Here is a 16,491-nt window from a genome sequence, read left to right as displayed (position 1 = left end):
GTCGGTTCATGCAAAATAACAGTATCTTGGTTTGTGCATCAACCAATCTAGTATCTCTTGAATGTGAGTTATTCTTCACATATTAACCAACATGTATGTTTTTCACATTTCTTTTGGCGGTGAGTATACATGTTTATGGGCTGTAATACAGTGTCTAAGATGGTAAGTTTCTCCTACTGGAGTCAGTTTTTGTTTTCCTCGAACATTAAGCAGACAAGTCGTGATATGACTGAATTACTGTTCAAAAGGCTTTGACTAATCTCACTAGCTCCTACTGAAAGGGATCCGTGAAGATCTGGGTAAGAATAGGTCTTCAGCAACCCATGCTTGCCGTAAAAGGCGACTTTGCGTGTCCTAAGAGCTGACTAAGGGATCGGGTGGTTAGGGTCACTGACTTGGTTGATGCATCTCATCATCCGAATTTCGTGGATCGATGCTCATGATGTCAATCACTGGACTGTCTGGCCCAGACTCAGTTATTTACAGACCGCCGTCATATAGCTGGAATGTTGCCGAGTGCGGCGTTAAACTTACAAACAAACAAACAAACAAACCTACTTAAAGGCAGAACTCATGGACGTGTACACCATCCACGGGTCAACATGACGTGAAGCGCTCGTATAATACCACTAACTATAATTTCGGGTTTCTGTGTGTTGGGATCGCTGTGGTACACGACATCGTTTACAGCTTAAATGATTCTTGATATTCATCTTAAAACGCACAACGCTTTGCCGACAAAAAACAGCCAAATGAGACGAGACAGACATGTCCATCTGTAAGTTCCAATAGCGTCCTGAATCCATTTGCGTGTGTGCGTGCGTGCATGCATGTGTGCGCTTGTACCTGTCCGGACTTAAGTCGGTTTTATAGTAGTAGCCCACTGAGATATAAATTTGATAGTGCTAGCCCACTGAGATATAGAATTTATAGTGCTAGCCCACTGAGATGGATACGACACCCAGACACTGTATACCAGCATCGCGCTGACCAGGGTGCTGTTGTACAGAACAACCTTATCACTACGACTGTCGTAAGTCTATGTTAAGGTATGGGAGTTACGATCAGCTTAGCGTTAAGATATCGCTTTGTACAACGGCACCCAGTCTTTGATTTATCCCCTAAATGTCTAGCGCCTGGCATGGTCACAACAAGAACCATCGTTTAACGCCTGTTGGTATGACACGGCCAGGGGGTCGAACCTCCGACCTGTCGCACTCTGGGAAAACACTCTATCCACTAGACCCGCGGAGGTGGTCACCATTGTCCTCTCTCATAACGCTGAAGATTGTCCATGTGACGGAGGCTAACTGACTGGCACGTCGGCTTTCGTTCGTATCGAATGATGGTACCAAGACTTCGAATTAGTCGGCCCTTCCTGTACAAGAACTAGAATATCCACATAAATTATTATGTATTATGTACAGGAATATTAAGTGGACAGACTATTGCAGTTCTTCGCAGCTTCCAACTGAACTGATGACAAGATAATAAAGGTGATCTTGATCCGCCCGCCTCTAGAATCGCCCGCGACTAATTTAAGTTTTAATGACTGTTAAGAGACGATATTTTCTTCTCAAATGTTTGCAGAAGATCTCATCTTGTTCATAGCATCAAAGTAATGGAGTAGGGCAGGGACGGGTAACTCCGATACTCGGGTCCGGTTGGTACTGAGCAGGACCCGGGTACCCACAGGACTACCCGGACTAATGTTCCCATTTCTTTCTGACTATGCACGCATTCCTTCTGACTTTTATATTTTTGAAAAAAAGATAAAACTTCATGCAGTAAACATCAGTGCATATGCATGACCAGATCGTTTTATACGTGTATCTAAATACATTTTGCCAGGACTACGGTCAAACTTTTTCCCAATCGGACAGTTTGTACCTATCTCTTGAGACCTACAGCGGGTACCCGGGTAGGGTCGGGTAATAGCGGGGTGGGTACCTGGTAGTAAATTTTGACTCGTCCCAGCCCGATAATGGAGTCACCATGGCCTTAGGCCCATCTCTTTCAATACTTCGACCCGTGATGATCCGGGTTAGAATTGGTCTTCAGCAGACCCTGCTTGTCGTAAAAGGTGCAGCGACTATGATTGTCGTAAGAGGCGACTAACGGCAGCGGGTGGTCAGGCTCGCTGACTTGGTTGAAGCGTGTCATCGTATCGATTTAGATCGACCCTAAATAACTGGATTTTCTTGTCCAGAGTCGATTATTAAATGCCGCCGTCATATAGCTGGAATATTGCTTAATGAAGCTTTAATCAACAACCATTCAATCGTCTTACATCGAACCACATGGGCATAACTATATTTATAGGTCACGTGGTTTAGAATCAAGATTACTGCCTTTGTTTAATGAAATAAACAAAAAGTCCTTCCTCCCTAACCCAATCAGTTTTAAAAAATAGTCATTAGAAACAAGTTTTTCAACCGGATTAACATACAACATGGCTAAATCCAATAAGCCGACGCTCAAAAGCACAGATTGTCCCACTGTTTGGTAACCCCACCTTAACCTGCACAAGGTATAATCTCGCCACATGGCCACTAATCGTGTCAACGAAACACCTCATTGATTCTCAAGCAGTTTGTTACGTCTGGCTAGAATCTCCGCCCTAATCCGCTAGGCGTTTCTAAGGAGCCCATTGTCTCTGATGTCTAACAAACTAGCCAAACCTGCTCTGGTTACCTCCCGTTTCTATACAATATAATACCATATTATAACACTGTACTGTTCAGTACTGCCGTGTAATTATCGTACAATCACAACCCAAGATCACCTGTGACAGAATACAGGGTGGTTGTCTGACGGGAGTTGTGGTCGCGAGGAGCGTATGGTTGGATATTGTCTCTGCAAAGTTTTGCAGGAATTTAAAGAACCTTTTTAACCTGTTAACGGATGGCTGGAATTGATGTGAAACCAGTGTCGTCCAGCGCGGACTTTTTGGACAACACCAGGCCCATCATTAACGCCAAGTATGTATACCGCCTTTAAATATATACAGATAACAATATCAATAGACGCTAGAAATACAGGTGTTGACGTTTAAGGTGACTTGTCGAGTAAGTAAAATGTTAAATTTACGATATAGACAAATGAAGTACTGTTTATGACTTTTAACTGTGGTTGCTAAGGGACCGCTTGAAATTCCGTTTCCAATGACTGTAAAATAACATGACGAAAACATCTAGTCAAGACTGAACACACTGAAAAATGCTTTAGCCAAGGTCATGGAATATAAACGTAAACAAAGGTTGTCTGTGGATTAGTGTAGAATGAAAAACAGGTTTATACTTGAGTTTGTATACATAGACTGCCGGGGAAAGAAAGTATATACTTAAACATGTAAACTTCACTCTGTTCATTACTGTGTAATTTGACCTCCATGTTCCTTGTTGCGAGATACTCATTGATATGAGGGGGCACGGGTGGCCCAGTCGTCAAAGGCGCCGCGATTCGCTGTGCACGCCAGAAACCAATGATTGTGGGTTCGAATCCCGGTTCGCCCCGATTATGTTTCTAGATTTGTCAGCACCATACCCGTGCTCGTGGGTTTCACCGAAGTTGTAAACGTCTAAAACACGCATTACTTCGGGCTGTCCTCCCACATTAAGCTGACACGCCGCGATATAACTGGAATACTGTTAAAAGCGGCGTTAAACCCAACTGACTCACTCATTGATATGATGGATGTATATCGCCTATGACACCCGTATCAGTTACATCGCCATAACATTTCATTTTTAGCCACTGTCAAACATTGGTTTATATTTCTGTGGCCCTGCAGTTTTTCTAAAAAATTATTGTTTTTTTTTATCATAAATGTAAATAATATGATTCGGTAATAAGGGATTTCATATTTGTATCAACGTTCAAGTCTTTTATGATTATCGTAAACGTTGACACTTTGCGGTAAAAATATTTAGACATAGACATATTATATCCGTATTTATACAAGCAATATAATATGAGGGCATTATCAAGCAACAGTGATCCGCTCATTTCTGGTAACACGCGGGCGGTTTAATGATAATTCTATCCATTTTAGCTATAATATTTAATTACACATCCACTCAAGTTATTATCTTTATCTAAACAGCCCCTTATCCATTCAAAGCAATATTCTGAGTAAATCATGTTTGAGGTCAACAGGTCTACAAGTAGATCACGACCAACATTGTCAGTATTATATCATAAATCTGGCACTTGGTTTCCAAACCCACCCTTCGTGAATTACAAACCATGGTCGTCGAGTACCCTTGTATAAGTTACATACACACTTTAGCGGGTTAAGTTCATTGGGTCTTTACGTAGGGATATAAACACAGCCTGCATGAGTGTATAAACTAATAGCTAGTCACCCCCCGGTTGAACGTTCGAGTGTTGGCAGTTTGGTTTGTATTACGTAATTAAACATAAACTCTGAACTATTTGAGCTAATTATAAGGATATATGAGAACCGCAAATCTACGTTTAAGTATTGGAATTACGACGAGACGGAGTTACGGTAGATTTTGAGATTAACAACAGTATTACCTTTACGGTAAGCAGCGAATATGCTTGTCGTAAGAGGCGACTAACGGGATCGGGTGGTCAGGCTCGCTCACATGGTTGATGCATGTCATCGTATTCCTGTTACGTAGATCGATGCTCATGATGTCAGTCACTAAATTGTCTAGTCCGGACTCGAGTGTTTACAGACCGCCGTCATATTGCTAGACTGCAGCGTTAAACAAGAAAGAAAGAAAGATATGATTGCCTTGGGTCTATTTTAGGCAATCGGAGTTTACAACAGTACTATTACAGTACGAGGATTACGTACGAAGGTTGCGATTGAGTGGTTCGTAAGTTACGACAGTCTAGGCCAGTGCTCAAGTGTTGGAATTACGATTGCCTTGTAGCTACTTTTAAAAAAAGTAGGGCCATCTTCTAGTATGGGGGTTGATACCAGTATTCGCAAGAAGCTCCTGCCAATAGGCCTGTGGCAGGTATATCTTACGTTAGGCCCGTAGTTTCCCATTTGTATGGGCCCTTATGGCCTGCAGTAAATTTGTGTGTGAAATTATTTGTTGCAATAAGCTGCAGTTTTTTTAATCAACGCCTGACGAGTTGAGGGCCTATGGGTCCCGATGGCAGCCTGGTCATATTTTTTTTATTTCAAACATAATTTTTGACAATTAGACAATTTGTGAGTGCTAATATAAGATCGCTTGAAGCGGACACCACATTCCTTTTCCCCTTGGCGATTCCGGCTTAGAACAGGCAGTCGAACAACCTACGCCTGTTGAACGGAGGGCACTAAATAGAGCGGGTGGCCAGGTTTGGTAACTTGGCTGATTGTGTGTGATCATATCCTTAACTGGGGGATCGTTGCCCATGATATCAATAACCGGTTTGTCTGGTCCAAACTTAATATCTACAGATCGCTGTCATATAGCTGGAATTTTGCCGAGTGCAGTATTAAACAAACAGCCGAATGTTGAACAATTCCTCATACATACATACATACATACATACATACATACATACATATACACACACACACCCACCCACCCACCCACACACACACATATATATATATATTATATATATATATATATATATATATATATATATATATATATATATATATATATATATATATATATCATCAGAGTGCCCTCTTCCATATCGGACAGTGGCGTTGTACCTGGAAACTCCACACAGGTAAATAGTCAAGCGTTCGCTCGTTTCCAGTGCTCACATTGATTCAATGTATAGCAAGCTCCCGACAGGGCCCGAAATCGATTCCTTCCATTGAAACTGTCGTCTGCACTCACGCGACTGACAAGTGGCGCAGGGGTGATCTTGATAAGCATGTTATGGAGTCGACAGGTGTCTATAGATATATGGCAGACTTTCCGTCAATCGACAGTTTCGGAACGGGTCTAGATCATTTGGTGCACGACAGGTAAGTGAGCGTCGGGTGGTGAGTATAGGGGGAAAACGGATTGCACGGGAGGATCACAGAGCATAGCAATCATGAAAAGGCTCCACGTACCCATAAATAATTCGGGAACGACAGAGCATTGGGACGTCCCAATATACTAATATTTATCATACGCTGTTTTGGAGGGGAAGGTGTGAGTGTCGCTGTGGATTTTACAGGATTGCGCGTTTGGGGTCAGGTTGGACGTTCATGGCGTACGCAGGTCTAGTTAGCCATGTATGAATATTAAACTAAACGACGGTCATGCATGGGTGAAAATGTCCGATTATTCAAACAGTTTGGTTCATGGGATCGGGTAAGAGGAAGAATTAACCCGTTGAAAGGTCAATACTCAAGTACGTTCGATGACAAAATCTACGCCATGGAACCAGGGCTGAACAATATTTAAGCTGAGCCGTTTTAACAGTTGAGATGATCGACCACAGTATCATCCAGGTTGCACGTGAGATTGATGGCCATATGCGTTTTTGTAAATCGAGAATTATAAATGTATTTTTGTGAAGTGTTGCAAATAAATATTGTTTTACTAGTAGTTGCCAAAATTGGCAAATTTTGATGGGAAGAAATCGGAGAAAATTTGATCATTCTGATTTGAAGTCAAACAGGATAATGCGCATCCATAACGATTAAGAATACCCCTGTTAGGCTTGACGTCAAAATATAAATAGCTGATATGTAAGCACGTTTTTACAACTAAAATAGTAACTGTATATATAAGTATATTCACTGTTTAGCATGAAATTATTTGGCTATCTGTCTTTATGTCACCTTAATCTATCACATATCGTGTTTTACAGATATTAATGCACGTGTGTATGCGTGCAAAGTTCTTTTCATATTGAAAGGTTTCCGTTTAGGCATTTTTAAAAGTAATTACACTTTCTGCATCGTAACACCTTCAACAATAGGACAACCAGCAGCAATGTGTTATATATGCTTAAATATTTAAACGGGTAGCATCGAGACGACCTACTTACCGAACCTGTTATTGATTTTCTTGATCCACACGTCATTAAATATACAGACAGCTTACTAACCTAAGCTGGGGTGTGACGCCCCGTGTCAGCCTGGCCTAGGTGTCTATATAAACACGCAATTTAAAGGGGGACTATATGCTTTCTGCCCTGGTTGTCTATATAAACAGACGGATTGAAGGATTGAAACGCAAGTTGCCCAACCTGACAATCATAATGGTTGTTGGGGACCTATATTTATATCTGGAATGCCCATTGATGTCATTCGTGAAACTGTAGTTAGGGTAATCGTCAGCTACTGGATTGATACACATCCTAACATGTGAATTAGCAGACATGGTCTTGAATGACTTCAGTGAAACTTGCTTGGATTGACTATTTATCCAAGCCTAGCTATAGCTTTAACGCGACGAAATGTGAAACCACAGCGAAGGTGTTATGGTACTTTTGTCAGCGTAAATCGGCTTTAATACATATTCATTCCATTATTGTAACCTGTACGTTAAGAGTGAGTGAGTATGGTTTTACGCCGCTTTTAGCAATATTCCAGCAATATCACGGCGGGGAACACCAGATAGGGCTTCACACATTGTACCCATGTCGGGAATCGAACGCGGGTCTTCGGCGTGACGAGCGAACGCTTAAACCACTAGGCTACCCGACCGCCCCTGTACGTTAAGACGTTTGAAACTTCATGCAGTGTTAGAGTAAAGCGAGCCCACACGTTGCACCTTTTAAAACATTAATATATGTTTGAGTTCAAGTCTCTCAACCGTTTTGAGGTTTCGCCATATTTATAGTATACCCGACCCTTTCTAAAGCAAGACAACATGTCTGTGAGTTTGTCTTCATTCAAATACACCATTTTTGTATATTTTGATAAAATATCCCAAATATGTGTTTAGTGTGTTCTCTGTCATTCAAAGACGCCATTTGTATATTTTTAGATAAATAACCCGCAGTGGTTATTTTTTTGTCAACATATTCCGCGATTTATTTTATATACACGAAGTTTTGTTTGTGTGTTGTTTAACGCCGCACTCAGCAATATTCCAGCCATATGACGGCGGTCTGTTAATAATCGAGTCTGGACCAGACAATCCAGTGATTGACATCATGAACATCGATCCACGCAATTGGGATACGATGATATACATCAACCAAGTCACGAGCCTGACCACCCGATCCCGTTTGTCGCCTCTTACGACAAGCATAGTCGCCTTTCATATAGCTGGAATATTGTTGAGTGCGGCGTTAAACAACATACCAACAACAACAACGGCAAGCATGGGTTGCTGAAGACCTATTCTACCCCGGATCTTCACGGGTCATATACATGAAGTACACATATGCTATAAACTCGCCGTGTGAGAAATCACTGGGAGGTAGCATGAACCTCTGGCATACAGTACACCCTTCACCGAGACCCTAACAACGCGCCGTTGGTCTAATTCCACCCCGATCGAAGCACTGCTTTTTAATCTCCGTTGCCACATGCTTAAACTAATCGTTTGGGGCTTGCTATAATGCCCTCTATGTTCAAGCTCTTGCTGTATGGTTGAACCACAACTTAAGAACGCATTACAAAGAGATTATCGTGGGAATATAGGCCCTGAACCAGCTCCTTCACACGTACGTAGAGGTTGTTTCTCATAACGTATTACAGTGAAACTCCGGTACTCCGGACCCCGTCCCTGAATCCCTGCTTACTGGTCAATTCCTGTTGGGATAAAGGAATCTAAAGAGATATAACAGTGTACATGTATGCTTCGTTAATCCTGAAACTTGCCAATACATACCATTTCACCTGGAACGATACCGTCCGGATTAACAAGGTGTCACTTTACTTGGTACTCTTTCAATATATACTTTTCTGTGTTCGCACGGAACTTTAATTAAACTAGCTGTGTAAAATGTTTAACCTGTTACCTGCATACTATTGTTCATACCATGTATACAATACAATCTCGTTGTATTATCAACAGTCATTATTCTTTATAGTTCAAATCACTATGTAGTTTGAATAGACATGATTTAATGTGTAACTTGATATTGCTCAACCGCCAGTTTTACAGCAATTAGCGGCCATAAGTTGAATTGTTTGAGGTTACTACAATTCATTGTTAAGTCAATGCTAAGCTCTATGAAATGAGTCACTTGTCATTACAATAACTGGTGCAACACGGACTTGAAGCTGCGTTTAAATTGTGAAACACTCAAAATATTAATTACATAACATTTCCCGACGGGATCGAGTATATGTAGTATTGTACAACTTATAATAATAGTCATATTAACAGTGAACCAGTACTGTCATAGGTTGATATTATGATATTATATGCATCATTTCCTATATATTTCCATATTAGAATAGCCATTTTATACAATCGTATCTGTATTTTGCGTTCTAACGAAACAAATTCGTTTTCATTTTCAAACTACGCATATTGACATATGTAAACAAGAATCGTTTATCTTATGATATGATTCAAAACTCCTCCATGGCAGTATTTATTTGACTACCCTTTTTAATTGCTTCTCTGCTGAGGGCTTGCAACCATTTGGGGAAAATACAATGCCCTTGTACCAACTTTTAAGGAGGCATCAGTTTCTTTGATATTTACCCAAACAGATCAATGTCACTATTTCGAAACTACATGGAAGTTTGGGATATATAAGAAGCAGGATGTGATTCAAGCTGTTAATCTAGAAAAGTAAATCAAACAAAATTTGTGTCGCTGGTTCCGTACGATACTCAAGTGAGAAACTGCGATTGTTATCTGACGTCACCAATTTCCCAAACGTATCAAGTTGCGTATCTATGACGTCAAGCGATTGTTGATCTTCGACTGCTCCTGCACAAGCGTTTTCTCAAGGTACCGCTGACACTTGTGTTCTCATTAGCTTAAAGGTCTGAACTAAAGTTTGTTTTAAATGTGTGCGGAATATGTAAAAAATGACGGATGTAGTGACTGATCTTCGCTTGATGTAGTACCTACGTATATCACAAGGGCACTGATCGAAATAACGGGGATACTGTGAAGTGCTTCAGAAGTAAGGTGAATATAGATTTGTTTCATACGTTAAAACCTATTCTGATTGAAGTTCATCACATTTCACGAAAAGCATGCCTGAGATAAACAATCGTTGTCCCAATATATCACGGTATCTCGTCACTCTGGGGTTATTTATCACAAATTCTTTCGGAAAGTTAAGATTTCATAACAATTTTGAACATACAATTTCTATGTTCACAAGTGATCATTCAGACTATGACTGTGTACAAAATTAAAGCCTTTGGACACATATAAGGCACAAATCCCATCAAGTTTAACTTGCACCCAAATACCTGTTCCCTGATATTGTAACAAACGATGTTAAAGTTGGAATGCATCAATTTCAACAATGGTATACAAGATCTGTGATATATCTGTCCATTTTCCAGGGGTTGCCATTACATTAACACCTCTGGATGATGATGATGATGATGATGATGATGATGATGGAGATTTAACGAGAGCTTCCGATATCGAGAATCAGACTCTATTTTATTACTATTACATAAAGGTAATATTTCATAGGTGGATCCAGAGGGCCCGGACCCCCACCCCACCCTCCCACAAAATTTTGAAACCCAAATGTGGTAGGCTGTAGGGAGAGGATTTGATATTTTGACCTCCCACCCCCCTTTTAAAAATTCTGGATCCGCCATTGTATTTATATACATGATGTAATAAAATGGAGTCCAGCTGTATGCACGGCGGCTTGTAAATACGAGTCTGGACCAGGTAAACCAAATCTTGAGTGATGACCCACGAGCACGACGACAAGCAATCAGCCAAATCACAGATCATGGCCACACGATCCACTTTAGTTACTCTTACAACCAGCAATGGGGTGCTGAGCTGATGACCTATTTTAAGCTGGTGCCCATGAACCCGTATTTTCCGCGTGACCACTACACCACTCGCCACTGGACCAACCTTCAGAATGTGACTAAATAACTCCATCTCACGCCTATGCTTCATGTTTCAGGACCACGTACACTTCTATGAACGAGTGGAGAGACATGGTCCACGAGGGGGGCGTGGCACACCCGGTCGTCCCCCAAACCCTCACAGACGCCAGATGGAGTCATTTGAAAGATGTAAGAATGTTTGTGTTTGTTTATGGTGTTTCTGTCAGTCTTAGATATCATATGTTACGATGTCTTAAGCCATGCTAAAGCTGTTCAATGGAGATGGGCTCGCCTAATGGCTGAAGACTTGGCGCATCACGCTGAACACCAGCAGGGTTTAACTTCGCCCCAGGGGTACACGATGTGAAGCCCGTGATATGGCTTGAATATTGCTAAAAGCGGCGTAAACCCATCTTCTCGAGGCAAGGGAGTTATATTTTGGCTGGACTAACCAGTCTATGCATAGTCCAAAATCGCGTGACGAAATCGACATCCGTGCCGTGCAGATTTCGGTCGATTGCAAGACCTGTTTTATCATAATATAGATTTTGATCATCGATCAGATCGTCTGTACTGGGCGCCGCCATTTTGTGTGAAGTAAATGTAAGTGATATGAGAGGTGGAATCTGATTGGTCAGTAAGAGGGACATAGAAGGGACATAACTCGTAATAGCCACTGATAGCGCTACTATCGAGCCCAGAAATTGACTGGTTCGGCATGTGTGGAAACTGGACTTTAAAGTCAGTTAACTGCCTTGCCTTGGGAACATGCGTAAACCCAACTCACTCACTCACCCAATTTCCTTAGGACTGCAGAGTTTTGACTTGCGTTTGTTTTCTCAAATGTGGAATAGCGTTCACTCGTCACATCAAAGACCGTTCGATTATTATATGGGTGCAAAGTGCTAAGATCCGGTATGAGAATTGGTTTCAGCAACCCATGCTTGTCGTATTAAAGAGGCGACTAACGGGATCGGGTGGTCATCCTCGCTGTCTTGGTTGATGCATCGTATCTCAACTGGGTAGACCGATGCTCATGGTGTCAGTCTCTGGATTGCCTGGTTCAGACTCGATTATTTACAGACCGCCATCTTATAGCCTAGTGGTTAAAGCGTTCGCTCGTCACGCTGAAGACCCGGGTTCGATTTCGATTCCCGACATGGGTACAATGTGTGAAGCCTATTTCTGGTGTCCCCCGCCGTGGTATTGCTGGAATATTGCTAAAAGCGGCGTTAAACCCAACTCACTCACTCACTCTAAATACGGGGTAAAACCACACCCACCCATTCATTATCATTTGACTGCTTTCTTGCTGATTACACCATGTGCGTGAAATCAGTTCATTGCGCTTTAAATGAAACCCGGGATGACGTAACCCAGTGTCCTCCTCCACACACAGATGGACTCCGAGAGACGCAAGAACATGGGGCAGAAGGCCCAATTGGAGTTCAGACGCGCCTACAGTGATCTCACCTCTAAGATAGCCTACATTCACCCTAACCCAGGTCTACCCAGGTGAGTACCTAAAAAAGGGATTGTATTACACTGTCTGAAGCTCATGTCTTGTCCATATGCCTAGGGGGGCACGGGTGGCCTAGTCGTCTAAGGCGCCGCCATTCGCTGTGCAGATTTGCGTCCCTTGGACACGCCAGAAACCTATGATTGCGCTCAAGAGCATTTAACTTTCTAAAATTTCTTGGTAAGCTTGCCCCCAAACGTTCCAAGCGGGTCCTCGTAAAGTTGGTTTGGCTTGTAAAACACTTAAAATCAGCCTAGTTGCGCCCCTGCCCGCTGGTCCCAGCAACCCGTGCTTGTCTTTGAGACGAATGAATGGATCAGGTGGTCAGGCTTTGTTACTTTGTTTACTGCATGTCGTCGTATCCCAATATTGTGCGGATCGATGCTCATAATGTCAGTCACAAGATTGTATGGTCCAGACCGCCGTCATATAGCTGGAATATTGCTGAGTGCGGTGTTAAACAACAAACAAACAGACGACATGATAATACGGATGATGCTAACCGGCATTATTTTCTGACGATACGATGTTCTAATATGTTTAATGTGACTCATACCGTAGTTCCTTTTGTAGACGCCCCCGAAGACGATGTTCATTGTCTGTTTTCTGTTAAAATTTGTAAATTTATGGATAACAACTTCTGGTTTATTGCATATAGCGACGTTTCGATGTAGATTGTTACACCGTTATCAAACTGGAGTGACACCAACCAAGTGATGAGGGAATAATTTAGTTACTGATTTACTAGTCAAGCTACTGTTAGAGCTTTAAATGCCGTAAAGATGTGGTAGGGAAAACATAGTCCTAGCTATGTGTATTCTTGAAGGTGTCTTTTTAAGACAAAAATTAACACAAGGTGGCTGTACGCACCTGCTAACGACAGGTAAGATGGCGGATAACAGACGGCATGTTGAAGAAAGCGGCAGTATATGTGGCTATATGTATCATTTCCTATTACAAAACCGAGTGTTTTCAAGTTACCCTTTCAAAACACGAACAACAGTTCCTGAATATAAAAGGGACAAAACCCTTTCCTTAATCATAAATAAGATCAGCTGAAACACGTCACAACCATCGCATCAGCGAGTCCATAACAGGTGATAGCGTTACAAAATTTCTATACAAACATACCGTTTTCATTTATTTCAGTTGAAAAAAACCCCCAAACAAGCAGCATGTTTACATGCTATTGCAATGATCCAATCTCATTAAAATCAGACCTCAGTTCTCTCTACCGCTAAACAAAGATCTGTAGACATCCCATTAGGGGTCACGTTAGAACGACCTTTCATCCGACCAGAGACCATATAATCTATTATGCCGTAAAGATGCTACCACATTTGCCTACTGATTGGTCATTCCATTGGTCGGTCAAAGTTCGCGCAAGGTCGGTCTGGCGTGACCCGTTACTAACTGGAGACTAGCAGTTTGGAGGTCCGTCGTCTATTAGAGAAAATACGTGTCTAACTGGAGACTAGCAGTTTGGAGGTCCGTCGTCTATTAGAAAACATACGTGTGTAACTGGAGACTACTGAAGTCTGTGTTTGTTTCAGAACGAGACAGGGTCGTATTGGAGGAACATGGCGTCACATCAAAGAGGTCCTCGGTCATAGCGGCAACAGGACGGTGTTTGTGGATGGTTAGTGGCAGCAACACATTTTGTTATTTCTGACGGCATGGGTCGTTGCTCATGCTATCAACCACTGGTTTGCTTACCATGAACTCGATAACTCACGTTATCATCATTTAACTATCTATTATCCAGCGCTGTCATTATTCTCCTGTATTTTGTTATAAATAAACCGGACCCGTCAGTTACCGTTGCTTCATTTCGAGTTCGATTCGAATGAGGCTACTCTGAAATTAGCAGCTAAATCAAATTACCATCAAAGTATGGGGGACGTTGCTGATAAGTGGGATGGGGGTGATGACGTCACATCCGAAACAAGGCATTGAAAGTGGGCGTGGGTGTGTGTGGGGGTATCCACGGTATTTATAAGAACAGAATAGAGATATAATACACTGGATAATCGAGGATATAATATAACATGATTGCTGACAACATTCTGCCGTATGACTTTGGCAAATAAGCTGATTGTTCAATCCGAAGTTTCAAATTAAAATAACCATCTCTGATTGAAACAGATAATATAACGTCCGCACCACTCACACATTCCTGTTTTACCCTCTGCGCTCCTTCCTTTAGCTGTACAGGAAACCCATCTGCATCCATGAACTGTGATACCCGTTTTGTTGACAGGTCTGGTGGGTGTGTACGACAGCGAGTTCAACAATTCCCTTCAGGCAGAGATTCCTCATCGACCACATCTCGCAAACCCTTGCTATGCCCCGCTCTCGCGAGATCTGGATAGCTACCACCAGCGGGATCTCAGTACAATGCAGAGATCAGGATACGTTCCGTCGTTCGGGCAAAATCGTAATTATATAAATCATATAATTATTATACATTGATCTTCACAACTCTACTCTACAACACTTTATAACTCTTTGGACCTAGTGCTTCGGATTATCTTGTTGAGTTGGTAAAGATGGGTATCATGTATATTTTTCGTCATTTCGTTAATTTCAAAACACTGACATATACATATACAAAAAAATAATCGGAATAACCTCAAGTCAACACTACGAAATCAGTTACATCGTTCAGCGCAAAAATGAAAACCAAGCCCCGCCCATTCTATTATCATCCAATCAGGAAACGGTTGTCTGGTAGTAGGCGAGGCCTAATTTTTTCGGTTTATAGAAACATAAACGCAGCAAAAATACCATGTGATAACTTGCAATTTATTTCTGTTAAATCAAATGAACAAACGATAAGTAATACGATTGATTTCCTGTTCTCCAGTGCCGAGTGTGCCGAGAGTGGGGATGGTATCCAGCTCAGATCCAGATGTGCTGAGGAAGATGAGCCTTCAGAGCCAGCACAAATACAAGGGAGTGTACAAATACAAATAATATCGTGGCACTTAGCGTGCATAAAATTGCTTGGCAACCAGTGGAGCAATGTTATATTGATGTATGAAAATGAAAATGAAAATGAAAATGAAATTAGTTTTTATGATTTATCGAAATCGCAAATGTTGAAATTATAAAGGTCTAGTGTTCATCGTAAATTATCATCTTCAGTTTAATTTTATTGTTTCTTTACTTCCGAAAATTCATATTTGATAGAATTGTATTTGGAAATAAGATTACCTCTAAATGTGCAGTTAGTTGGACCGGATATATATTTAGAGGTAGCAATCGAACATTACCTAAAGCCTGACAACCTAAAGTAACACGTGACTTGAGTACGTCACAATGGAATTACCATTCAGCACAGAATACCTGTGAAATCCCTACTATTAAAAACGTGTAAGAGTAAAAAGCGCGTCACAAATAGCGCGAAAATGTTAGCCTCGTTGATGCATGTCTGTTGTGTAAAATCATCATTCCAAGCTGTGATAAGTTAACCACTGATGAAAGTCTTTTAGTCAAATAAACTATTGTTAGTTGATGGAGTATAATGTACATGTATTGAAATTTTACGAAGCAGTATTATTCTATGTATATCTTGAAACAGTATTATGTTTTGTTTATGGTTGTGTTTGTTCAATGTGTATATACTATTTATATATTATGTTTAATTTGGGTAGGATAATTCGTGGTGATGTTTAATATTCATTGTCAGGTTCGTGTTTTGTGCGAGTATATTTGTGAAATAAACCCATGACAACCATACGACCCACTGTTTCTCTTTTTGTGTGCTCTGAAAGTCTGTCCCCATTTGGGGATTTAGGGTTAGAATAGTTTCCCAACAACCATGCCTGTCCAAAAGGATCGACGGTCAGGCTCAGTGACGTTAAATTTTAACTCACTCCCTCAGTGACTTGCGAGCTGTCAAACCCCGACGGCGTGGGCCGTTGCTCATAATATCAATCACTGGTTTGTCAGGTCCACACTACAGGGCGCGGGCATGCTGCTGAGTGCTGAACAACAAACTATCGGTCAGTCAACTGTCAATTGCAATTCCCACCGAGGGATT

General features: G+C 41.5%; 1 protein-coding gene across 5 annotated transcripts; it reads left to right on the top strand.

Annotated features, from left to right (window-relative positions):
* The first annotated feature begins 2,720 nt into the window (after nucleotides 1–2,720).
* Nucleotides 2,721–16,268, top strand: LOC124115069. Of its 5 annotated transcripts, none has more exons than XM_046475908.2 (6): nucleotides 2,721–2,981; nucleotides 11,005–11,116; nucleotides 12,327–12,442; nucleotides 14,000–14,085; nucleotides 14,707–14,883; nucleotides 15,313–16,268. In XM_046475908.2, the coding sequence occupies exons 1-6, from the start codon at nucleotides 2,905–2,907 to the stop codon at nucleotides 15,420–15,422; spliced, it is 678 nt and encodes a 225-aa protein (XP_046331864.2). In that variant the 5' UTR covers nucleotides 2,721–2,904; the 3' UTR covers nucleotides 15,423–16,268. The 5 variants fall into 5 exon arrangements, with proteins under 5 accessions (XP_046331864.2, XP_046331863.2, XP_048242222.1 ...); XM_046475907.2 differs by lacking the exon at nucleotides 2,721–2,981 and adding an exon at nucleotides 5,803–5,956; XM_048386265.1 differs by lacking the exon at nucleotides 2,721–2,981 and adding an exon at nucleotides 8,507–8,601.
* The last annotated feature ends 223 nt before the right edge of the window (nucleotides 16,269–16,491 follow it).

The sequence above is a fragment of the Haliotis rufescens genome, unplaced genomic scaffold (assembly GCF_023055435.1).
Source record: "Haliotis rufescens isolate VD_foot unplaced genomic scaffold, xgHalRufe1.0.p SCAF_6, whole genome shotgun sequence".
Taxonomy (NCBI): domain Eukaryota; kingdom Metazoa; phylum Mollusca; class Gastropoda; order Lepetellida; family Haliotidae; genus Haliotis; species Haliotis rufescens.
Note: the sequence above shows the minus strand (reverse complement) of the source record. Positions and strands in the feature narration are given on the sequence as shown.

Excerpts from the sequence above, each read along its gene's own strand:
- LOC124115069 (XM_046475907.2), top strand. The coding sequence starts at position 5,868 with ATGGAGTCGACAGGTGTCTATAGATATATGGCAGACTTTCCGTCAATC. Across the intron at positions 5,957-11,004 it reads GATCATTTGGTGCACGACAG|GACCACGTACACTTCTATGA; the intron begins GTAAGTGAGCGT and ends TTCATGTTTCAG. Across the intron at positions 11,117-12,326 it reads GATGGAGTCATTTGAAAGAT|ATGGACTCCGAGAGACGCAA; the intron begins GTAAGAATGTTT and ends CTCCACACACAG.